The following is a 23,829-nucleotide window of genomic DNA, read 5'->3' on the forward strand; positions in this document are numbered from 1 at the left end:
TCAGTGGTAGGGAAACTCTTGGAGAAAGTTCTGAAGGAGAGAATCTATCTCCACTTGGAGAGGCAAGGTTTGATCAGGGATAGTCAGCATGGCTTTGTCAGAGGGAGATCATGCCTAACAAATTTGATTGAATTTTTTGAGGAGGTGACCAGGTGTGTAGATGAGGGTAGTGCAGTTGATGTAGTTTATGTGGATTTCAGCAAAGCCTTTGACAAAGTCCCACATGGGAGACTTATAAAGAAGGCAAATGCACATGAGATACAGGGTAATTTGATAAGGTGGATTCAAAATTGGCTTGGTTGTAGGAGACAGAGGGTGATGACAGAGGGATACTTTAGTGACTGCAAGCCAGTGTCCAGTGGCGTACCACAGGGATCTGTGCTGGGTCCCCTATTATTTGTCATTTATATAAACGACATAGATGACTATGTGGGGGGTAGGATTAGTAAGTGTATGGACGACACAAAGATTGGCTGGGTGGTTAACAGTGAGGCTGAGTGTCTTGGGCTACAGGAAGATAAAGACAGGATGGTCAAATGGGCAGATAAGTGGCAGATGGAATTTAAATCTGAAAAGTGTGAGGTGATACACTTTGGAAGGAGTAATTTGACAAGGAGGTATTCAATGAACGGCATGGCACTAGGAAGTTCTGAGGAACAAAGGGACCTTGGCATATGTGTCCATAGATTTCTGCAGGCAGAGGGGCACGTTAGTGGGGTGGTGAAAAAGGCATATGGGACACTTGCCTTTATCAATCGAGGCATAGATTACAAAAGTAGGGAGGTCATGTTGGAGTTGTATAGAACCTTGGTGAGGCCACAGCAGGAGTACTGTGTGCAGTTCTGGTCCCCACATTATAGGAAGGATGTGATTGCACTGGAGGGGGTGCAGAGGAGATTCACCAGGATGTTGCCTGGGATGAAACTTTTAAGATATGAAGAGAGGTTGGAAAGACTTGGGTTGTTTTCGTTGGAGCAGAGAAGGCTGAGGGGCGACCTGATCAAGGTGTACAAGATTATGAGGGGCATAGACAGGGTGGATAGGGAGCAGCTGTTCCCCTTAGTTGAAGAGTCAGTCACAAGGGGGCATAAGTTCAAGGTGAGGGGCAGGAGGTTTAGGGGGAACGTGAGGAAAAACTTTTTTACCCAGAGGGTGGTGACGGTCTGGAATGTGCTGCCTGGGAGGGTGGTGGAGGCGGGTTGCCTCACATCCTTTAAAAAGTACCTGGATGAGCACTTAGCATGTCCACATTCAAGGCTATGGGCCAGGTGCTGGGAAATGGGATTAGGTAGGTAGGTCAGGTGTTCCTCACGTGTTGGTGCAGATTCGATGGGCTGAAGGGCCTCTTCTGCACTGTGATTCTGTGATGTCATCAGGTGACTCCAAGGTTGGGCTTTAAGAGCCTGCACATTGAAGGGAAAAGGAGAGACTGAGGAAGGCAAGACAGTTTTCTGGCTCTGAGAAGAATGAATTAAAGAACATCCTCTAAATGCCTGTCCTGGCAGATCTGTCACCCAGGAGATCCCTTGAACTGTACACTGTATCATACACAATCTGTGTGATTTAGTCCTTTGGGAATCTACACTTAGATAAGTTGAGCGTTGCTCAGCTGGTCTCTTAAATGACAGATGTGTGTGAAGTGAAGGAAAAACTTAAAAAAGAGAATTTCACGTGATAACATAGCAAATATTCCTGAGCGGGTCTTGTGAAGTGTAAAATTTTCCATTGCTAAAGTTGCTGCAAATGTTATTGAGATTTACCACCTTGTAGTGTCATGCAACAAGCAACTGGAAGCTCCAAAATAGATGTCATCCTGTAACTCACTCACAGGTACCATCCATTCTCCTACATATAAACCATCTAAACCCCTAAATAAGATTCATGTCTGCATATAATCTACTCTCATGTATTCATTTTTCTATATTTGAACCATCTGAGTCCATCATTTGGATCCTAGCCCACCGCTACCCCCGGGCATCAAACAATCAGAACCACTCAGATAGATTACAGTCTGCCACTTGGCCCCAATATCCATTGTGCTATATATAAATCAGCAAATTCCTCAAAGGAATTGCAACTTGTAATTTGTCCTGGGTTTTCCATTCTTTAAAGGAGCCATTTGAACCCCTAGATAAGATCCCAGCTCCAGGGTATTCATTACTCTCTGTACAAAACATCCAATCCCTACAATTTAGATTCCAGCCTGTAATGCCTTCCAGATATCCATAATTCCAAGTTTATTTCATCCCTCATGAAAAATATGTTAAGCAAAATAAAATATTAGATTCTGTGCAAAACAAGAAGTATTGGCTTTGGGCATCTTTGCAACGTATCTCTGCTTCAGCTTGTCCACAGCATTCAAAGAAGGTTCAACCAGTCGGTTGTTTATTTTCCTGAAGCCTATACACGGGCATCATCCAGAACAATGCAGAACATGTCTTAATAAAGCAGGATGGCACTCCGTGAGTTGAATAGTGCCAGGATCAATCAGTCATTAGGACTGGATCCAGCAGCACTGTCTTGGTGTAAGCGTGGTGTCTGTCAGCTACCTTCCTTTGTCTTTGTCATAGAATTTCCACTTCTATCTGAAATCAATTAACTGCTCCAAGGAACATAGTTACAGTTGTCATTTTATTTAAACACACAGAAAAGCCAGTTTAAATCAACATTGATCTCTCAAGGTGCTGCTGCATCCAGAGCTGGTCTCATATCACAAATGCTGCAGTGTCTAGAACGCCAGTTCTCCTCTGACTGATGTGCTTCCCTTTACTGTGGTAATTATTACGATTCTGGTCTTGGTTTGTTGCTGACCTGGAGGTTCCTTCCCATCTTTTGGCTCTGGGGTTCCTTGAAGGATTTACCACTTACTGGCTCCATGAGTTAAGTCAGACTGCTGGCCTCTTTGTTGGGCTAATTATTGAATTATGGTCTCTAAATGTTGCTGGTCCATCCTTGTACCCTAAGTCAAAATGGCTTTAGCTTCGTGACTTTATTTCTTTGTTGCTCCTCCCACTCTACACATCCTACTAACTCAGGGGGCTGAGACTTGATGCAATCTTTCTTTCGCAACCCTATCCGAGATTAGCTTTTGAATTGGTTGCCATACTTAACAACTTTTCTGTTCTGCACGGCTTGTTTCTGTACTTAACACTGAATCTGTCAACAGAATTTTTGTATCATTCTTCAACTTGCGAACTGCTGAAGCCCATTACACCGGAGGACATTTAACTGCAGAGTGAAGTCAGGCTGTGACATTAAGGGAGTGTGCAGTAAACGACCACAAGAGCTGAGTTACATTAAGATCCTTGGTTTAACTGCTGCTCCAATCTGTTCCTGTCACAACCATTTGTTGGCAAAGCACCAACAAGCCAACTGCCAGGCAGCGTCTGACTGCAGTCGTTGCCAGGGTGTGTTTACCATTTCCCAACCATGATGTGTGAGTCAGCAACAAACTCACCAGAGCACAACCCAGGAGGCAGATCTAAATCAACACTTTCCAGATGCGACGTGGTTTACAGCTCCAGGCAGACAATATGCCGGCAAGATATTAAGGCTGGCCAATTCCAATCTTGCTACAGTGAACAAATCAATGACTTGTGTGCAAGGTAGATCATTTATCCGGATATTTTATTGAGATGGAGGAGAAAGAAAGGGTAGAAAGTCATAAAGAAAATGGCTATTTACGTTGTTTATTTTCTTCCTTTTATTTTTGTCACTTAATGCTCTCTCCACTTCTTCTGAACCTACTGACAGGAGTGGTGTAGGAGCCCCACTGACCATGGGCCAAAGATGTCCCTATTGTGTGGGCCTGAACAATGAATGTAATGTCACCAGGAAGTTGAGCGCAGTACAGTTCTTGTGTCCTGGCCATAATAAGTGCGATTAACAGCAAGGTTGGGGAGTGGGGGTTGGAGAGAGCATGGGTCATTGGATGCCAATCAGGAGAAGGAAAATGAAAATCAGCTCCAGTTTCAGTCCCAATTCGTTTTAAGTGACTCCTGCTGGAGAGTTTGCTGTGCAAGGCCAACTGCGAGTCATACAATTCCTACCAGCACTCACAAAGAGAATGAAATAAAATTGGGTGAGATTCCTGAGGGCACCTCACATTCCTGGTTCATCTACAAGAGGCAGCAGCAGCTTCAGGGCAGGACAGGAGTAAAAGGAAAGTGTGGGGGTGAATAGATGGCCTTCAGATCACAATGACCGTTAGTCCTCACCACCTGAAATGTGAAAAAGTGAAATCGCAGAAGACTGTGCTTAGTAAAGAGAAATATATTCCTCAATACAGATTAAGAGTTACAACTAAGTTCAAAGGAGTGAACAAAGTGACAGCACCTGCTGTGCAAACTAACACTGCGGTGATTGGGATTAAATAATTGTTACAGAATAGCAAATTACTAGAGATTAATGGGGACCTGGGATAAATTGTTCCTCTTCCAGCGGTTTCTCTAGCTGAGCTTCTGTATAATGACATGGCTTAGTTTAAACCATACTGGTTTGCTAAAAAAAGCAAGGATTTTTATTAATATTGTATATATATGTTTTATATATATATGTTTTATACATAAAAATAAATATGTATATGCCATATATATATATATATATATATATACATACATACATACACATACACACACACTAGTTGATGTCCCACAGAGTCGCACATGGGGAGTCGAGACCAAATTATTAATCTTCTGGTAAAACAGGGTTAAAGAGTGGGGGGTAACTGCGTGAGAATTTAATTGGTCCCCAATTGAAAGTCATACCTGCTGTCCTTATTTTTTATCTTTCTGTTATAAATTCCTCTCAGTATTAATAATTGAAACTGTTGAAGCAAGCCTGTCATGCTGTAATTACACACTCCTGCCAGTTGCGGCGTGCACTATCACTACAGTGAATGGGTCGAGGGTATAATTACAGCACGACAAGTTAAACATCGACAGTTTCCATTATACATGCTGTCACAGAAATTTATAATGGAAAATGTTGACAGGAAGCGCACACAGATGCAAGAATATATATTATATTTGAATTAGGCTTTTTATTGACAGTCAACTACCTGCACTATAACTTCACAGCATTTAATGTCACAAATTGCCTTCTACCTTCAGTTTCCACATGCTACTATATTTCCTCACACCGCACTGCCTGTATCTTGCTCAAAGAACAGTACGATCACCCAGTTACACTGTAGAACCACTAGCAGTAGGCAGCGATCAGAATCTATCTTGTTTTCAATGTGGAGCAGCTGAGGAGACTTGCTGCAACACAGGAACTACTGCTACAAGTTGCTTTAAATTCCTATCTGTGACTTTACCTGTGCCTCCTTATATTGTGGCTGGTGTTGGGGCAGGTTCCAGAGGGTTTGTCTCTGTAGATGAAAATTACTGTTGGTAATGTTATCCTAAGAATGCTTTGTGAGTGCATAACAATTCCTCTCTCTGCCAGTTTAATTGTGGTGTGGAAACCTACTTAAAATAAACAGGGGTACACCTCCATAGAAATGACAGTTTGACAAGAGATGTTCATACAATAATATCGCAGCCTCATTTTTACTCATGTTCCTTTCCTGCTCTGAGGTTTGGGGGTCAGTTCCTCCATGGCTGGACGTTCTACACCCTTATGTTCCATCTGCTCATTTCCACTACATCCAGTCAGCTACTGCATTTTCCTTCCCCCTGACCTATTCTCAGCCATTTTCCAGGCAGAAGCAACTCCACAGAGCATTCCACATGACTCCTGAATAAGTAACCTAGGGTTTACCTTCTTCCTCACTCATCTCAGTCTCATCATTTTTCTTGCTTTTCTTGAGGACCAGCTGCAGTAGGGTGGGTGGGGGGTGGGGGCACGTGGGGGTAGGCTTATGTGCAGCATAATCACTGGCAGAGAGCAGCTGGGCCGAACGGCCTGCTTCTGTGCTCGAAATTCTATGTAATTTGATGCTGGCAACACTGTGGCAGCGGAGAAAAGGAACAATCTCATTAGTGCCACACAAAGGCCCCTCTAGTAGTTGTACCACAATACAAATGGTGCCAAGAGATTAAAAGCCCACCTTTAAAACAGGCTGAACGCTGTAAATAACAACAGGTGCCCTGCCAATATTTGTATGGCAGGTTGCCAAGCTTTGTTCTGACAGTTTGTTACTGGACCTGCTCAATCTCACCTGCTGTCTCGTGTTTCACTGAGTTTTATTTAGAGACACTTTCACACGTGTGAAATCTACACGTTTGTGTTTGCCTAATGCTGCAGTAAATGTGTGTTTTTTATTAAATTAGTCTGCAGCATACAGAAATAGTGACAGTTTCACACAGTTAACCCACCTCCTCACCTAACACATTATAGGCTGCACACATCCTGAGGTGGGGAAGGTGGTTACGGATGAAAACATGAGCAAATTGCGAGGAAAGGTATTTCTGCTACTTGCAGGTAGGATGATTGTTTGAAGTGATCTAGTTATTTGGCTCCATGCCAATTAATAGCCAACACAGTTCTCACAGCAGGTGAGATAAGGTTCATCAGCAAGAAATTTCTGTTGACAGTGCTAACTGATGACTGCTTAACACATTGTTGTGACATTCTTCTGCCTGCTATTTTAATGCGGGCATTTAACTGTCTTTTTAACTGGGAGAGCCCCTCCGTTAAAATAACTGCTAGATGAACGTCATATGACTGCAGTCATATCACTGATGGTAATTTTTAGTGTTCCTTTAATTAACACCTAACAAAGATCTCCAAAGGATCAAGTCCGCACACTGTGCCTGCTCTCCTGCAAATGGGACAGATAGTCTCCATGGAATATTCACAGGCTATGAAGCAGAGTTCCCCTTTTATAGCTCTATAAAACATGAGGACTCATTGCTCGCTTGCTTCCTGCACATGTGCAACAGCTGCCCAGCTGTCAGACCTGGGGTACCACTGACTCCACTATTAGCAAGCAAAATGTAGAACGACTTCCCCTCCCACACACATTCACCAATACATATGCGCACACACAATGAGCGGAATTTAATGCTCTCCTCCTTGGCAAGTTTAGAGGCAGGGGAGCATTTAATTGGGTGGGAAAGTGGCGGGTGGGGACCCAGGCACCTTTACCTTACCCTGATCAAGTCCGGGGTGGGATGGCTTGTGGGTAGCTTTTGTGCCCTACCACTAACTGGGGCCATTCAGTGGACAATTAATGCCTATTTAAGTGCCTCATCCCACCATCATTGGTATTCACCCAGCAATGGGCAGGGAACTTGCTGTACAGGAAGCCCAAAAAAGTAAACCCTATCAGGGTTGCTTGTGGGCTCCCAAGAGGGGTCCCTCATTCAAAGACACTCATTGCTCGATGGAGGGACTCAGCATCAAGAAGGGCTGGTGAGAGCCACCACCCTTGCCCTTGCCAATGATCCCACTCCCCCACAACCCACCTCTGGCTGTGCCTGTGTCAATTGGTGATCCTGGGCTGAGGGTGGGTACAGTACCCACTGTCACCCACCTCCCCCAGTGACAATGGTGAGCAACGAAGAGCTGCTGGCCTCTGATTGGCCAGCAGCTCTTCGAAGGGTGGGATTTCTGTCCCCATGAACCTTGGTCACTGCTCCAAGTGCCTGAATGACACTTGACGTAGGAGGCCTTTTCAAAATGAAGTGATGTGGGGCAGTCGCGGCTCTCCAGCCAGTGGGTAACACCTCCATTGCAAACATTTAGGTTCCGCCTGCGCACACATGCAGGCACGTGCACACACACACGCCCCAATGCTCTGAACAGCTTCACAGTTTAACCACTGTGGATCAATCCCGAATTACATCCCTCAACCTTAACGATGAGGCAATAGCCCTCTATCCAGAATCAGAAACATGGCAATAATTCCCCATCCAAATCAAGAAACAGAGCAATAGCATCCCATCTCCTCACATTGCAAGGCATTCCCTTAAGCTAGAATGTACTCCTGTTCTAAAAACAGTCACAAGGCAATTGTCCCCCACATGAGAATCAGTAAGAAGGAAATAGCTGCTTGCCATGAAACTATAATGAGGCACTGTCTTCATAGCAACGATCGTGGAAACAAATACAAGAATCTATTCAAAGTATTGTGAAGTTCATTGATATTCATCATCTATCTTTTGGACTCAAGAGCTCTGTGATATCCCTCCTTCCCTCCCCTGAATCAAAGCCTCAGTGATATCTGTCCATCTCTCCCTGGAATTAAAGCCTCAATGATATCCATCTCTCCCTTGAAAAAACTCAGCAGGTCTGGCAGCATCTGCGGAGAGGCACACAGTTAACGTTTTGAGACTGAATGACCCTTCAACAGAACTAAGTAAAAATAGAAGAGAGGTGAAATATAAGCTGGTTTAAGGCGAGTGTGGGACAAGTAGAGCTGGACAGATGGCCAGTGATAGGTGGAGATAACCAAAAGATGTCACAGACAAAAGGACAAAGAGGTGTTGAAGGTGGTGATATTATCTAAAGAATGTGCTAATTAAGGGTAGAAAGCAGGACAAGCAAGGTACAGATAGCCCTCGTGGGGGTGGGGTGGGGTGAAGGAATCAAAAAAGGCTAAAAGGTAGAGATAAAACAATGGATGGAAATACATTTAAAAATAATGGAAATAGGTGGGAAATGAAAAACCTATATAAACTATTGGAAGAAAAAGGCGGGGGGGGGATCGGAAAGGGGGTGGGGATGGAGGAGGGAGTTCATGATCTAAAATTGTTGAACTCAATATTCAGTCCGGAAGGCTGTAAAGTACCTAGTTGGAAGATGAGGTGCTGTTCCTCCAGTTTGCGTTGAGCTTCACTGGAACAATGCAGCAGGCCAAGGACGGACATGTGGGCATGAGAGCAGGGTGGAGTGTTGAAATGGCCAGCAACAGGGAGGTCTGGCTAATGCTTGCGGACAGACAGAAGGTGTTCTGCAAAGTGGTCACCCAGTCTGCATTTGGTCTCACCAATGTAGAGGAAACCGTATTGGGAGCGACAAATGCAGTAGACTAAATTGAGGGAAGTGCAAGTGAAATGCTGCTTCATTTGAAAGGAGTGTTTGGGCCCTTGGATGGTGAGGAGAGGGGAAGTAAAGGGGCAGGTGTTGCACCTTCTGTGGTTGCATGGGGTTGAGGTGTAGGGGGTGATGGAGGAGTGGACCAGGGTGTCCCGGAAGGAACGATCCCTGCGGAATGCCGCCGGGGGGGTGAAGGGAAAACGTGTTTGGTGGTGGCAAAGTGCTGGCGTTGGCGGAAATGGCGGAGGATGATCCTTTGAATGCAGAGGCTGATGGGGTGAGAAGTGAGGACAAGGGGGACCCTATCATGTTTCTGGGAGGGAGAGGAAGGTCTGAGGGCGGATGCGCGGGAGATGGGCCGGACACGGTTGAGGGCCCTCTCAACCTCCGTGGGTGGAAAACCTTGGTTAAGGAAGAAGGAAGACATGTCAGAGGAACTGTTTTTGAAAGTGGCATCATCAGAACAGATGCTACGGAGGCGAAAGAACTGAGAGAATGGGATGGAGTCCTTACAGGAAGTGGGGTGTGAGGAGCTGTAGTCGAGGTAGCTCTGGGGGTCTCAATTTCTGGTGACAGACTGTCCACCAATATCCATTACAAGCCTACCGACTCCCACAGCTACATCGACTACAGCTTCTCACACACCGCTGATCTGATGATGCTACTTTCAAAAACAGTTCCTCTGACATGTCTTCCTTCTTCCTTATCCGAGGTTTTCCACCCACGGTGGTTGACAGGGCCCTCAACCGTGTCCAGCCCAACTCCCATGCATCCACCCTCACACCTTCCTCTCCCTCCCAGAAACATGATAGGGTCCCCCTTGTCCTCACTTATCACCCCACCAGCCTCCGCCTTCAAAGGATCATCCTCCGCCATTTCCGCCAACTCCAGCATGATGCCACCACCAAACACACCTTCCCTTCACCCCCCCGACCACATTCCCCAGGGATCGTTCCCTCTGGGTCACCGTGGTCCACTCCTCCATCACCCCCAACACCTCAACCCCCTCCCACTGCACCTTCCCATGCAACCACGGAAGGTGCAACATCTGCCCCTTTACTTCCCCTCTCCTCACCATCCAAGGGTCCAAACACTCCTTTCAAGTGAAGCAGCATTTCACTTGCACTTCCCTCAATTTAGTCCACTGCATTCTTTGCTCCCAATGCGGTTTCCTCTACAATGGAGAAACTAAACGCAGACTGGGTGACCGCTTTGCAGAACACCTTCGGTCTGTCCGCAAGCATTACCCAGACCTCCCTGTCGCTGGCCATTTCAACACTCTACCCTGCTCTCATGCCCACATGTTCGTCCTTGGCCTGCTGCATTGTTACAGTGAAGCTCAATGCAAACTGGAGGAACAGCACCTCATCTTCCAACTAGGCACTTTACAGCCTTCAGGACTGAATATTGAGTTCAACAATTTTAGATCATGAACTCTCTCCTCCATCCCCACCCCCTTTCCAATTCCCCCCCTTTTTTCTTCCAATAATTTATATAGATTTTTCTTTTCCCACCTATTTCCATTATTGTTAAATGTATTTCCATCCATTGTTTTATCTCTACCTTTTAACCTTTTTCGATTCCTTCACCCCACCCCACCCCCACTAGGGCTATCGGTACCTTGCTTGTCCTGCTTTCTACCCTTAATTAGCACAATCTTTAGATAATATCACCACCTTCAACACCTCTTTGTCCTTTTGTCTATGACATCTTTTGGTTATCTCCTCCTATCACTGGTCATCTATCCAGCTCTACTTGTCCCACCCTCCCCTTAAACCAGCTTAAATTTCACCTCTCTTCTATTTTTACTTAGTTCTGTTGAAGGGTCATTTGGACTCGGAACGTTAACTGTGTCCCTCTCCAAGATGTTGCCAGACTTGCTGAGTTTTTCCAGGTATTTTTGTTTTTGTTTTGGATTTCCAGCATCCTCAGTTTTTTGCTTTTATCCATTCCTCCCTTCTCTAACTTGAAAATCTCTAACATGATTTTCATCCATTCATCTTCTCTTAGACTCAATGTCTTGAATTCAATTTGCTTTTTAATAATGCTGCTTAACAACAACTCTTGAGACAATTGTAGAAATGTCTGTTTACTGTAAACATTTACAATGTAAGTTAGTGAATATGATACATTCACTGGTTAAGGCACTGAATGGTCGAACCAAACCCAGGTTCAAATGCAGAGTGTTGAGTTAGCTGCTGTCACCTAGGATAACATTAGGAGCACCACAAAGGACCTCAAAGCCTCGGGGATAGGGAGGGTAAAATCAGTTTCTGTTCCTGAATACTGTCTAGTGACCCATCTCAGAAAAGTGCATCTACAGAGATCTGACGAGGCAAAATTTCCCTCGGTAGGAGAAGAGAATAACCTGCCGGCACTCGCAGATGAGGCTCATAGGTCGTTCGCATGAGCAAGAAATGCAGAAGAAAGGAAAATGACTGGAAAAGAAGACAATAAATGAAAGCGGAATGAAGCTGCACTAGCCTTTACTGCTTCAACTGCATAGGATCAAAGAGGCAATAACACTGGCAGGTGACTGACCTGAACCTTTGGTGACCACGAGCTTCGACTTGCTGCGTACCCCATCACCCTTTGTTGTGTAGGCTGCCACGGTGATGGAATACATTGTTTCTGGCTGCAGTCCAGAGATGATCATCTCCTACCATTGGAAACACATTTTTTTTTTGATTTTTAGGAAACTAAATTGGTGAAATTCAAAGAATTTAAGCAGTTGCATATACAAAACGAGTACTTTCAAACTTAAGGCCATAAAACATGCAAAAAAATAATCATTTTGCACAGACACCACCCCAGAAATCATGGCTAGGCTCATCCTATTATTGATTCTCAGGTTCCGCTGAAATGACTCGACATTTCAGGTGATGGCTTTGGCTGGCATTCAGAGTTCAACTCCTTTCCCCTGATCTTGGCAGGTCACCGGGCACAATGCCAGTTGGACACACAGTACCCCGGCCTGCATGGTTAGAGGTTCCATCTTTAGAGCCACAAAGACATATGGCTTACAGAGTGATACTAGTGGGAGGGAATTTCTTGACCAGAGATTTTAAACGTCGAAAATATTGCCATTAAACGCCAGCAACAAAAAGCATGGCAAAAAAAGATGGCAATTGGGGTATCATGCTATGTAAATTCAGAAAATCAATATTTGTAGCATTTCTGAACATCAACAGATGGCATTCTGCAGGACAGAAGAGTACAGAGAATCAGGCACTTTACTCACATATTCTGCAGTGTCGTCAGTCTCCCACTGAGCAACAGGAGGAAGGCAAGAGAAAGAGAGACAAAAATAAACAAAAAGAATCGAAGATGAAGGAAGAGTTTCACGGTGGCTTTGCTTGGATCAGGCTCAAAGGACTCAGAACCTCTCAAGATCCACAACATAGACCAGGCCCCATGATGGGGAAGTTGCCCCAATGTCCATTATAAAGGTGGAGCAGTGAGACAGTGGGAGGAATGTTTACTTCTATGGCCTGCAGGAATGAGGTTGCTCAGAAAGTTATGGAGAACCTGCAATTCTTTTAAGATCGGAGAGGTGACTAGGACTGGGGCGTTGATCAGTTGGGCTGCTGATCCTTGGGGAGGGGCGGAGGTTTGGTTCTGGGGTGTGGGTGGTGATCAGAGAACTGCAGGGGGGGATCTGAGACGGATGGGGAGGGGGGTGGGTTGTTTGAGATGCCTTAGGTGGGGGAAATCGGATTTCAAAGGACAGGGGGATAGATTGCTGGCTGTGGGGAGGGGGTTAACGGTTATTGGAACTTGGAGATCGGGGGATAGATAGGGAGTGAGAAATCGAGGCCCTGGTGGTGGTGGGGAATTGGGGGTTGAGGGGGGTGGGGCGGGGGTGGTCGGTCTCATGCTGACCAGTGGCCTCATTGGTAGGATCACAACCTCGTTATCATACTTAAAGTTCCAATCTGCCTTCTTGGAGCAGGTTGACAAGCCATCTACCTTCAGGCATCAATTAAAACCAGAAATGGCTTGGAGGCAGGTGTGGATTGGGGATCAAATCTTTCTGAGTTTAACTCCCGGCCTGACCCAAACCGACCCAATTTCTCAGCCTAGTGCGTCAGAGCAGTGTGGGGTCCTGTCTGGGGCTCAGGCTGGAATTCAGTAGAGACAGGCAATGTTAAGGTCTTCCTTCTCCAATGCCTTTGGGGGTGGTCTTCACCAACAGCATAAATTGGGCAACAGAAAATCATCGGCCGGTTTCGCACCTCGCCAAATCACCCTTTTTCAAGAGAAAATCGGGAGGGGAGTAAAACAGACAGCCAATTTTCATTCACATATTTCATGCTGTGGCCAAGACCAATTTCACCTCCTATGTGCAAAAATTCCCCCTTGTGTGCCAGGAACTTGCTGGCAAATTTGGCTGGTGAGGTCTGCAGGCCCCCTGGACTTCCGTCCACTATTTTCAATGGCTGGAAAATCACCAAGAAACTGCTTAGCTCACTGCCCAAATGAGCTGATTTCCTCTCCTGGCCCACAAGATCGTGGGCCGAAAATGTGAACTCTTAAAACATTACTTACATCAACACTGTAGCAGACTCCATTTACAAGGATGCTAGCAAGGGTTGAGAGAATGCAACTGGTGAGCATGATTGAACAGGCTGAGTTCTCTTTTCTCCAGAAATGAGAAGATTAAGACAGTGGTCTTTAACATTGTGAAGGGGTTTGAAAGAACGAGGCAACATAAATGTAAGTTAGTCACTAACAGGTCAAACAAAGGATTTAGGAGTAACCTCCTTGCACAGAGAGTGATAGGAGTGTGGAACTTTCCACAATGCCTCATGGAGTGGCTGAAGCAGATAGTATTAACACTTTTAATAGGAGGCTTGATGCATATGTGAAGCAGAAGGTAATAGAGGGATAGGGAGGTTGCTGGATAAAAAGAGATAATTAACATGGGAGGAGGCTCTTGTGGAACATAGATACCAGCATAGACCAGTCAGGCCCAATGACCTGTTTCTGTGCTGTAGATCTATGTCATTCTTTGTAATTCAATGGGCAGGTATGACAGAGGTTGAATGAAACGAACTGTGTTTCATAGTAGGTGCTTATCTAACAAATGTAGATCTAGGTGCTATTCCCTACACTGGGACTTTGAAAAAGCCAGGATAGGAATAAGCAATTTGCAAGTGTTGCAGCAGAGTCCATTTAATCATTCATTTAGTGATTAAATCTAACCCAAACAAGCAAAGACACTGCACACAAACAACATTACACACAAGTGATTAGATTGTGTCTGTAGTTGGGATTTTTAGTCAATTGATTGGAAGTTAGCATGCTGACCATTTAATAGTGTGCACAGAGTAAAATTCTGTACCAAAGCATTGCCTTCAAATCAAAAATTTTACAACATATGGTGATTGGAAAGGGGTTAATTTCACTGCAATTCTGTATGAATGGAGCGAAAGTGGTTCAGAACACAAAATTCTATACAATGGAAGTAACGGGATAAAGGTTTGGTCCACTTAATTCTACATGATAGGAATGAACGAGAAATGGGTTAGTTCATTGAAATTCTATACAATGGAAGTAAATAGGAAGGCATTTGGCCCGTTGGAATTTTTTTATAATAGCAGTGAGTTGGAGGATTTTGGCCTGTTTGAGTTTTAAGTTAAATCAGGTAGTTATTTATCAGGAATTGACTACACTGCTAAGTTAAGCAATATATGATGCTTGAAGAAAGAGAGTGCTAACTACAATAATAAAAAACTTAAACTTTACATAAATTCTTCAATGCCAAAAAATATAGCGTGGGTCTGATTTCAGATAGATGCATAGAATGGTCACAATACAGGATGCTGCCATTTGGCCAATCGTGGCTGTGCCTGAATTCTCCCTGAGCAATTTAGCTCCCTACCCTATCCCGATAGCCTTGCAAATTTTTCTCTTCAGGTGTTTATCCAATTTCACTTTGAAAGCACTGATTGAATCTGCCTTCATCAGGCAGTGGATTCCAGATCCTAACCACTCACTGCATAAAATTGTTTTTCCTCATGTCACTGTTTGTTGTTTCACCAATCACCTTAAATTGGTATTCTCTGGTTCTCGACCCTTCTGCCAATGGAAACCGTTTCTCCCGATCTGTTCTGTCCAGACCCCTCATGATTTTGAACAATCAAATCTCCTCTCAACAGTCTCTTCTCTAAGGAGCACAATCCCAGCTTCTCCAATCTATCCACTTAACTTCCTCATCCCTGGAACCATGATAGCAAATCTTTTTGCACCCTCTCTAAAGCCTTCACATCCTTCTTGAAGTGTGGTGCCCAGAATTAGACATAATATTCTAACTTCCCTGCTTTTGTGCTCTTATTTATGTGTTTATAAAGCCCAGGGTCCAACATGCCTTTTAAGTCATTTTCTCAACCTGCCCTGCCATATTTAATGATTTGTACTGATATAGCCCATCATCCACAGCCCCCCACTCCAGGTGAGTCTGTTCTGATATACTTAAGGAAAAACACAACATCCATGTGCATCATCTGGGGGAGGGTATCATCCATTGTACATGCTTTGACATTAGAATATGCACTGGAATCATACAGCTTTACTGGAGTTTGCACATTGCCACTGGCTTATTAGGATAAGATTGTGTGAGTTTGTGTGTCATGTAACACTACCTGCTGGGTTCAGAGCAATGTCCTGTCAGAGGTCAGCATGACTAGTATTGAAGAAAGACAAACTTAAGATTTATAAATTATCCAGTGACATCTCTCAGTAACATCTCAAAGCATTTCATGTACAATCAATTACTTTGGTGTACAGTGACTATTGTTTTGTAGTGCAATACACCAGCCATCTTGTGCTTAGGATGATTCATCAAGCAGCAATGAAATAAGTGACAAGTTAATCTAATTTTACTGGTGTTGGTTGAGAAGGGTTGACTAGGATAGCTGGAGAACTCCCTGTTCTCCAAATAATACCGTGGGATCTTTTACACCCATTTCAGTTGGCTGGCAGGGTCCGGGTTGAATGTCTCATCTGAAGGACAGCAGCCCTGGCCATGTAGCCATGGATTACAGGATCAAGTTCTGGAATTGGTCTTAATTGTACAATATTTTGATTCAGACACCACTGAGGTTATAATCACTGAAGTCGATAAAAGCACAAGGAAGGAAAGAGGGATGCCCTTATCTAGAATGCACTGGATCATTGGGTCTGGGTTGGGTGGTCAGAGGATGGGGTGGTAGTGGTTCTAACACATGTTCTCTATTAACTAGATGCTAACTGGGATTAACTATTTCCTGTTATCCAATCTGATAACTAATGTGTTGCTGGACCTTTACTTTAGGATTTTAGTATGGACGGATCATCTATTCTGGTTAGTAGTGTATTCTGTCTCATTGATGCTTGTAGATGGCACAGGCCTTTGCCTGATCCCACCAATCACCTCACCACTAAAAGTACAAAATCCACCCCAACAAAAGCATACAGCATAGAAGGAGCCCATTTGTCCCTTCGTGCCACCTCTCTGAAAGAGTTACCCAATTTGTCCCACAGCCTCTGTTCTTTCTCCAGAGCCCTGCAATTTTTCCTTTTTAAGTATATATTCAATTTCCTATTCAAAATTATTGAAACCGCTTCCATCATTTTCCAGGCTGTACATTCATGATCATAACAACTCGTTCAGTTAACAAATTTCTCCTCATTTCACTTCTGGTTTATTTTGAATTAGTTTTAGGTAATATATCAGGCAACATCGAAATGAAGAGCTTTTACAAACGCAGTCGATTATTTCCCTTGTTCTTTCTGTATTATATACATGGTCAATGTTTCAGTCGCCTGTGACTCATTAGCATTCGGTACCATCAGCCTACAATTGTTACTGGGATGGCTGTACCAACCACCATCCTGTTTTAGTTTTGCTTCCTCACCTGTGCATCGGCCAGCATGACGTCCTTTATCAGTGGCTGTCCCCTGGCCTCTCCATCCACCACTTCGACGTAGTGCACCTGATAGCCTCGAATCTGGCCATGTTGCTTGTTCGGGACAGGAGAGCGCCAAATTACCTTCAGAGCAGTGGAGTTTAATGCTGCAACCTCCACTTTACGAGGCGGAGCACTGGGCACTGCAAGAATAATGTGTAGGGCATCAGAAAGGAAAAAATGCTGTCTCAGTTTAGATAAAATGACTGTAGAGAATTTTGGAGTCAGTTGCCACCTTATCAATAGGTCAAAGGGTCTTTCAGACTCCAAAATAAATCAGGAATAATAGACAGCTCCTGAGAAAGGCCCTTGTGAATGTGTTCCTTACATGTCTTCCTCTGTCACACAATTATACAATGCTCCAGTTCCCAATCAAGTACCAGATTTATTAAAGGAGAAGCATCAGAACCAGCAGAACTAAATCTGATTATGGAAGGCAACCAGATCTAGCCTCAACAGATAAACTTTTACAGTTGATCTGCAAATGGGACAGAACCACGTTCAACCTGCAGATTTTGTCAGTTCAATACAGAACAGTAATTCACTCTTGGTTGGAGAGGGAGGCACAGCGGTAAGAAGTGGAAATAATTGGAATAAAGATGCACAACTTTCTAACAAATACTAAGTATGTATCATAATTTTCTATTGGCCTTGATCTCTATGTAAATAAATATATGGAATTCAGTTGGAGATAATCAGATTACTTTTAGCAAGCAGTTTTGACTGAGCCACAACAGGTACCAGAGGGTCTTTAATAACTGGGTATAATATCTTTATCTGCTTTTATTTTTATCAGATATTCTTTAATTTTTCTTCTCCAATTTTCCAGTAGTGAAGAGGGCAACTGGAGTTGGGTGTCATGGTTATCAGCCACTCTCTGACACTTGGTCCAATTGACTATTTTATTTATTCTTTCATGGGATGTAGGCGTTGCTGGCAAAGCCAGCATTTATTAATTATGGGGGGAAGGCAGTAGCATCGCAGTATTGTCATTGGACTGGTATTCCAGGGTAATGCTCTAGGGGCTCGGTTTCAAATCGCACCACGGCAGATGGTGAAATTTGAATTCAATGAAAATCTGGAATTAAAAGTCTGGTGATGATCATGAAACCGTTGTTGAAAATCCCATCTGGTTCAGTAATGCCCTTTAGGGAAGGAAATCTGCCATCCTTACCTGGTCTGGCCTACATGTGATTCCAGGCCCACAGCAATGTGGTTAACTCTTAAAATGCCCTCTGAACAAGGGCAACCAGGGATGGGCAATAAATGCTGGCCTAGCCAGTGACACCCACATCCCATGAACAAATTTTTAAAAAATTGTTGCCCATCCCTAATGAGTTGCCCAGTTAAGAGGCAACCACATTGCTGTAGGTCTGGAATCATGTGCAAGCCAGGCCAGGTAAGGATGGCAGGTTTCCTTCCCTAAAGGACATTAGTGAACCAGATGGGTTTTTACTACAAACGGTGATAGTTTCAAGGTCACCATTACTAAGACTAGCTTTTAATTCCAGATTTGATTAATGGAATTTAAATTCCACCACCTGCCATTGTGAGATTTGATACCATATCTCCAGAGCATTAGCCTGGACTTCTGGACTACTAGTCCAGAACATTACCACTAGGCCACCGTCTCCCCATATTTGTTGCGTATGAACTGTAAGTACTGGCAGGCTGTTTGAATGCTCGAGGGCCATCAAAGCCAAACCTGACTCTCCTGCCAGACATTCAGGCAAACAGGATGAAGACCTTTACTGATCTTTCCCCTTCCCAATCCAATGCCAACTGAGAACAGCTAAGTGATTCCAGACAGGAATCAAACCTAGGACCTTTCTGGCCCACATGAACTTGTTCCATCCCTAGATCTCAGTTTCCTTCTGGCAATGAGAGCCTGTGTGATCAGCTGAACACTGAAAAGCAATGACAGAATACTGGGATGCTGGAATCCAGGTAGCACTTCCCTCCTTGGGAGGAGAAAGTACAGCAGCATCGAATGGAAACGTGAAAAAAAACGGGAATAAAAACAAGATTAGAATTATGGGCCTCTGGAGGAGCCATCCATTTATTCCATCTATGTTTTATTTTGATCTATATAACTAGTAGTGAAATGCTGGCAAAATCCATCTTTGTCGTTGTTGCGATTGAACCTTAGTGGGATGTAACTTTCAGCATGCCCTGGAAATCTGTGAATCTCAGTAACTGCATATGTCAGGTGAATCACTTTCAAATCAAAACTTTTTTGGCAATGACACTGGGTAAGACTTATAGGAATGTGACTTTCACACAGATCTTGTTGGCAATGCATCCACCATATATAATGGAGCCTTTATTAATACTATCTCCATCATGAGGCACTGAGTAATGTCTTTTGTTGACCTAAAGGCAGAGAGAGACCTTTAGTTGTGCCTTCATAAGTTGAAGATTTCCCTGTTACTTGCAGCACTCTTTGGGCTTACAAAGTGCAGCAGCAAATCAGCAAATTCTAGATGGGTTCTTTGAAAAGAAGCCAGTTCCAGAAAAAATGAGAAGTTTCTGTGGCTATTACAAGATGACGTGATATTGCCTACTTTCTTTCTCATGTATTTTAAGTGGATACTCAACAGGCAACATTTAAACTGGTGGACGAGTTTTGTTAGAGGAAGACACAAACTGAGGTTTGTGTTTGTTTAAATGGAACATAATCATTCAATAGCAGTGTTCTAAATGTCAACGAGTCTCTTGCTATTACTCTGGTTTATAATTTCCCCCTCAAGTTTTTATTTCAATCTGTTCTCTGATTATTCTCTCTTTGTAATTATATACTGTGATAATTGAGCTGGCATTATCCCAAAATGGCTTTTGTTAAGTTTACTGCTACCTGTTGGGCTAAACCACAGTTTCACTTTTGTCTAGTTAAGTGCAGCATTGCAAGTTGTGCAATGGTTCATTTGTTGCTGCAAATACATGGTTTGGCAACAGCTAAACAATTTCAGTTTACCTTATTTTCACTCCTATTCTTTAAGGTTCCAAAGTCCAAAGGGAGAAGTGGCCATCAAAGCACTCCATCAGAACCATAACAATTACAAATAGAAGGCGGCACTTCTGCTGAGCCTGTCAGCACCAGCTCTCTGATAGAATAATCCAAAACTAATTCCACTGACTCACACTCCACCATAATCCTGTATCTTTCTCCAATGGTTTCTACCGCCACTGTGACAGAACTTTCTGCATAGATTTCTGCTAACTTCTTTTCAGACTATCCTGGTGAGTACATGTTTGATTATTCTATCGTTGGTCCCATTCCATCCCATCCTACTTTACTGAATCCTTACTTCAATGGACATCACTTTCCCTGCCTCCCCAGGAAACAATTCTACAAACAGAACCCATTAGAGGGGGGAATACCACATGTTTCAGATGTGACATGGACAAAGAAGACATTCTGAAGCATTGTAATGTGATAGCTTCAATTACAACAAGTTATGTTATACAGAGCTGTTATCATTGTAAAACATCCCAAGATGTTTCACAAAATTTGACACTTAGCACTGGAACTCCCTTCCTAACAGCACTGTGGGTGTACCTACACCACATGGACTGCAGTGGTTCAAGAAGACAGCTCACCACCACCTTCTCAAGGGCAATTAGGGATGGGCAAGAAATGCTGGTCTAGCCAGCAACACCCACGTCCCTTGAATGAATAAAAAAAGGTGATACAAAGCCAGATGACAAAAAGAAAATGTGGTCAAAAGGTAATTTTAAGGAGCAGTAACTCCCTGGAGCTGTCCTACTCCTCTGGGTAGATGGCCCAAATGCTCAGCCCTTTTAGACCCTTTCCTCCTGCTATAAACGATAAGGAATGCATATAAATAAAAGGCCACAAATGGAAAATACACTTTCTGGGGCAATTTCATTATGTAATTTAAAATATTCTCACCAGGAAAAGGAAACTAAATGACGAAGTGAACAAAGAGTCCTCTGATCAGAGAGGCTACTGAGAATCATTCACAGGAATTAGAGGGAAAGATAAATGAGCAACAAGACTGATTTGCTCTAATGTGCAACCTCAGTAGAAATGACTCCTTTAAAAGTCCATGAGTTGCCATTTCCATTAATGTTACCGACACTTTGCTGGATTTGAATAGTAAGCCCAAGCAAGATATGTCTTTGAAGGCTGATTGACCACTAGGTCTTAATATCAAACAATTGAAATGTAGACAGAATGGTTGCCTGAACTTACCATCTTCATCCGTGCGAATGAATATGGGTGCGCTCTCCGGGCCTGGTCCAACCATCGTGTGCGCGACTACCGTCACCCGGTACTCCGTCCATTTCGCCAAGCTCTCCAGTCGCATCTGGGTGGTCGTTGGTGGAATGTCGTTCACCTCATGGAGCTGCTTGTCCTCTCCCTGCACCGTTTGGTACCTGATACTGTACTTTGCCAGGTCGCCATTTTGACTCTCTGGCGGCGGTGGCCACCAACTTACCAGAATGCTGGTGGAACTGGGGCTGGTGCACTTTACGTTTTGAGGAGGGGATGATGGTTCTATTGCAGGGAGGTGTGGTAGAGGAAGGAATTAAAAACAATGGGAGGGAAGAGGGTGAAAAACAATAAAACAAAAAGAAAAATGATAAAAACGAAAGGAAAAAGGTCCCCAAAAAACTGAGACGAAACAGAAAAAACAACAGAAGACTCTAAAGTAATAAAAAACCTGGTATGATGTTTAAACAAAAGCAATCCTGTCTTAAGGAGGATTCAGGTCTTTTGAATGATCAAAACAAATGTAAAATAATCTTATTTGGGTAAGGAATTGAAGTAGAAGTGCTATTGGATTGATTTCAGATTCTGTTTTTTTACCAATAAAGATTAAATGTAATTTAAACCCTCCCCCAAACACAGTCGCTTCTACACAGCCTCACTGCACCAGGAGAACAGGACAGTCTGACCGTTAGGCCTCTCTGCAGAGCTAGCTCCACTCCATTTGATCTTTGGCGAACTGGAGGCAAGAAACTTCTCTTCCAGTCACCCAGCTCTCTCCCTAAAACACTTGGCTATTATGAGGCACTCCCACTAATAGTACAGCAGAGAAGAAACAGTGGGGTTGGTGGGGGACTGACTGATTGGACTGACAGGCAGCTCTGAGGTGAACTGTTGACCTTTAGTATTAGGAAGGAGCTATTTTTATCTCCAAGTCATTGAATTGCTGGACTCATTTACTGATAAAAGCAGTAATAGGACTAGTTCTGCATGGCTGATATACAATTGCTGTACCTTCAAAGATGATGTAAATGTTTAACTTTAAACTCAGAGATTGAGATTTGAAAACTGGGCAGGCTTTGTTAACATTGGAGGATCCAACGGGGAGATTTTCCTGGGTCTGCACACAGGTGCCTTGGTTGCTTTGACCACAGTGACCATTGGAAGACAGAGTAGGCATGAGCACATGCCTGGTAAGGAGTTTGTCTGATTATCCTCCATCTAAATTAATAATGGAAAAGTGGATTATTTTTAACAAGTATGCGCTCCAACACATCTGATCCTTTCATACTTGTTCCGTCTACTCTACACCATTCAATGCACCTGGGTGCTGACACAAAATAGCACTCCCCATTCTGCTATTCCAACAAAGGCACATGATTCACTGTAATGGTGTAAGTTGCTGTCACTTGCTAGCTTTTGTCCCAGGGCCCATAGAGGGCAGGTACTGGGCAGATGTTGAGCAACAGAATGGGGGAAGAGAGACCCAATGGCAATTCTATTAAGACTGAAGTCTCTTCACAGGTCCCTTTCATTTGTTTGAAGTATGCCAAGATAGTCCCTGCCTGTCAATTAGATTTCTTTTGCAGGAAGCAGGAGGATCCTAATGCTGTCAATGAACTATAGCCAGGCAAGTCATGAGCAGAGGCCTGGAGACACAAGCTGGTCAGGGGGCATTGTGAAAGTAATTGGGACACAAGTCATTCCTGACTATGCAGTGATTGCAGGACTGCCTGAGCAACCAACATATCGAGGTCTGATTCAGTAATTTAATTGTTGCCAGCTTTTGAATGGCATTCACCATGGTGGTACACCAGGGATTCACTGAAAAATAATTCAGAGTAATACATGGACACAGAACTGAAATATAGAATTAAGGTGTTTGCTTCATGAAGTTGAGCAGGTCTGGCGAAAATAATTTAGAATTTTGAGTTTCTATTCTCAGAGATATTTAAGCACAAGGTAGTTGTAAAAGTAAAGGCCTTAGACAAGGTAATAAAATAAAACAGAACTTTAAAGGGCCATCTGTCTACGAATGATTTTCTTTCTTATAGCCCCAAGGGACTACAACGCTTCAATCTAGACCAGCCTCCACTGTGGTGCAATCCACTAGTTTTCAATGAGGTTGATCAGACTAACAGTGAAAGAAACTTTGCGCATTTTCCCTGAGAAAAATGAACCAATTAACCTCCCGCTCCACTGCAATTTCATCTTTCTATTGTCTGATGGCACCACTGCCACCTTTCACAGGCACTGCTCTGTCCCACAGTGACGTTTCTGCCTCCTCATAAGTTTGCCAGGCTCTAATTTACTCACTGTCTTTCCTCTTATTTACACCTTCTGTCTCAATCATTTATCCTATTCCATCCACGGGGTTTAACAGCCAAATTATTACTGGTTAATTCATTTTATTCTCACCCTCTAATGCTTGACAATGTCTGAGCTTAGACCCTTCGCCTAAGGAAACAAAAATCAAAATGAGCAGTGGTCTTTAGCTCTCTCCGTCCCTGGGAACTCTGCCATGTATCTATGTTAATTACCAAATCCTGACAGTCCTTGGTAGGATTTTAATACAGCGTTGTTATCTTGCTGACCTCTGCCTCAAATTAAAAAGTGCCAACTCAGGATAACATGTGAAACCAGCTGAATGTCAGGAGAGGA

The 23,829-nt window shown here is 43.6% G+C and overlaps 1 protein-coding gene across 6 annotated transcripts in view; it reads right to left on the reverse strand.

The window, feature by feature from the left end:
* The window catches only part of LOC121286718 (receptor-type tyrosine-protein phosphatase delta-like), a 471,126-nt gene that overhangs the window by 130,789 nt on the left and 316,508 nt on the right, over nt 1–23,829 (reverse strand). For all 6 annotated transcript variants that reach the window (XM_041203736.1, XM_041203735.1, XM_041203734.1 and 3 more), the window contains 3 exons: nt 21,151–21,456; nt 16,884–17,077; nt 11,527–11,644 (listed from right to left, as the gene is read on the reverse strand). In XM_041203736.1, coding sequence (XP_041059670.1) covers nt 11,527–11,644; nt 16,884–17,077; nt 21,151–21,456 — 618 coding nt within the window. The remainder of the gene's footprint in view (nt 1–11,526; nt 11,645–16,883; nt 17,078–21,150; nt 21,457–23,829) is intronic.

Source organism: Carcharodon carcharias, chromosome 14 (assembly GCF_017639515.1).
Source record: "Carcharodon carcharias isolate sCarCar2 chromosome 14, sCarCar2.pri, whole genome shotgun sequence".
NCBI lineage: Eukaryota > Metazoa > Chordata > Chondrichthyes > Lamniformes > Lamnidae > Carcharodon > Carcharodon carcharias.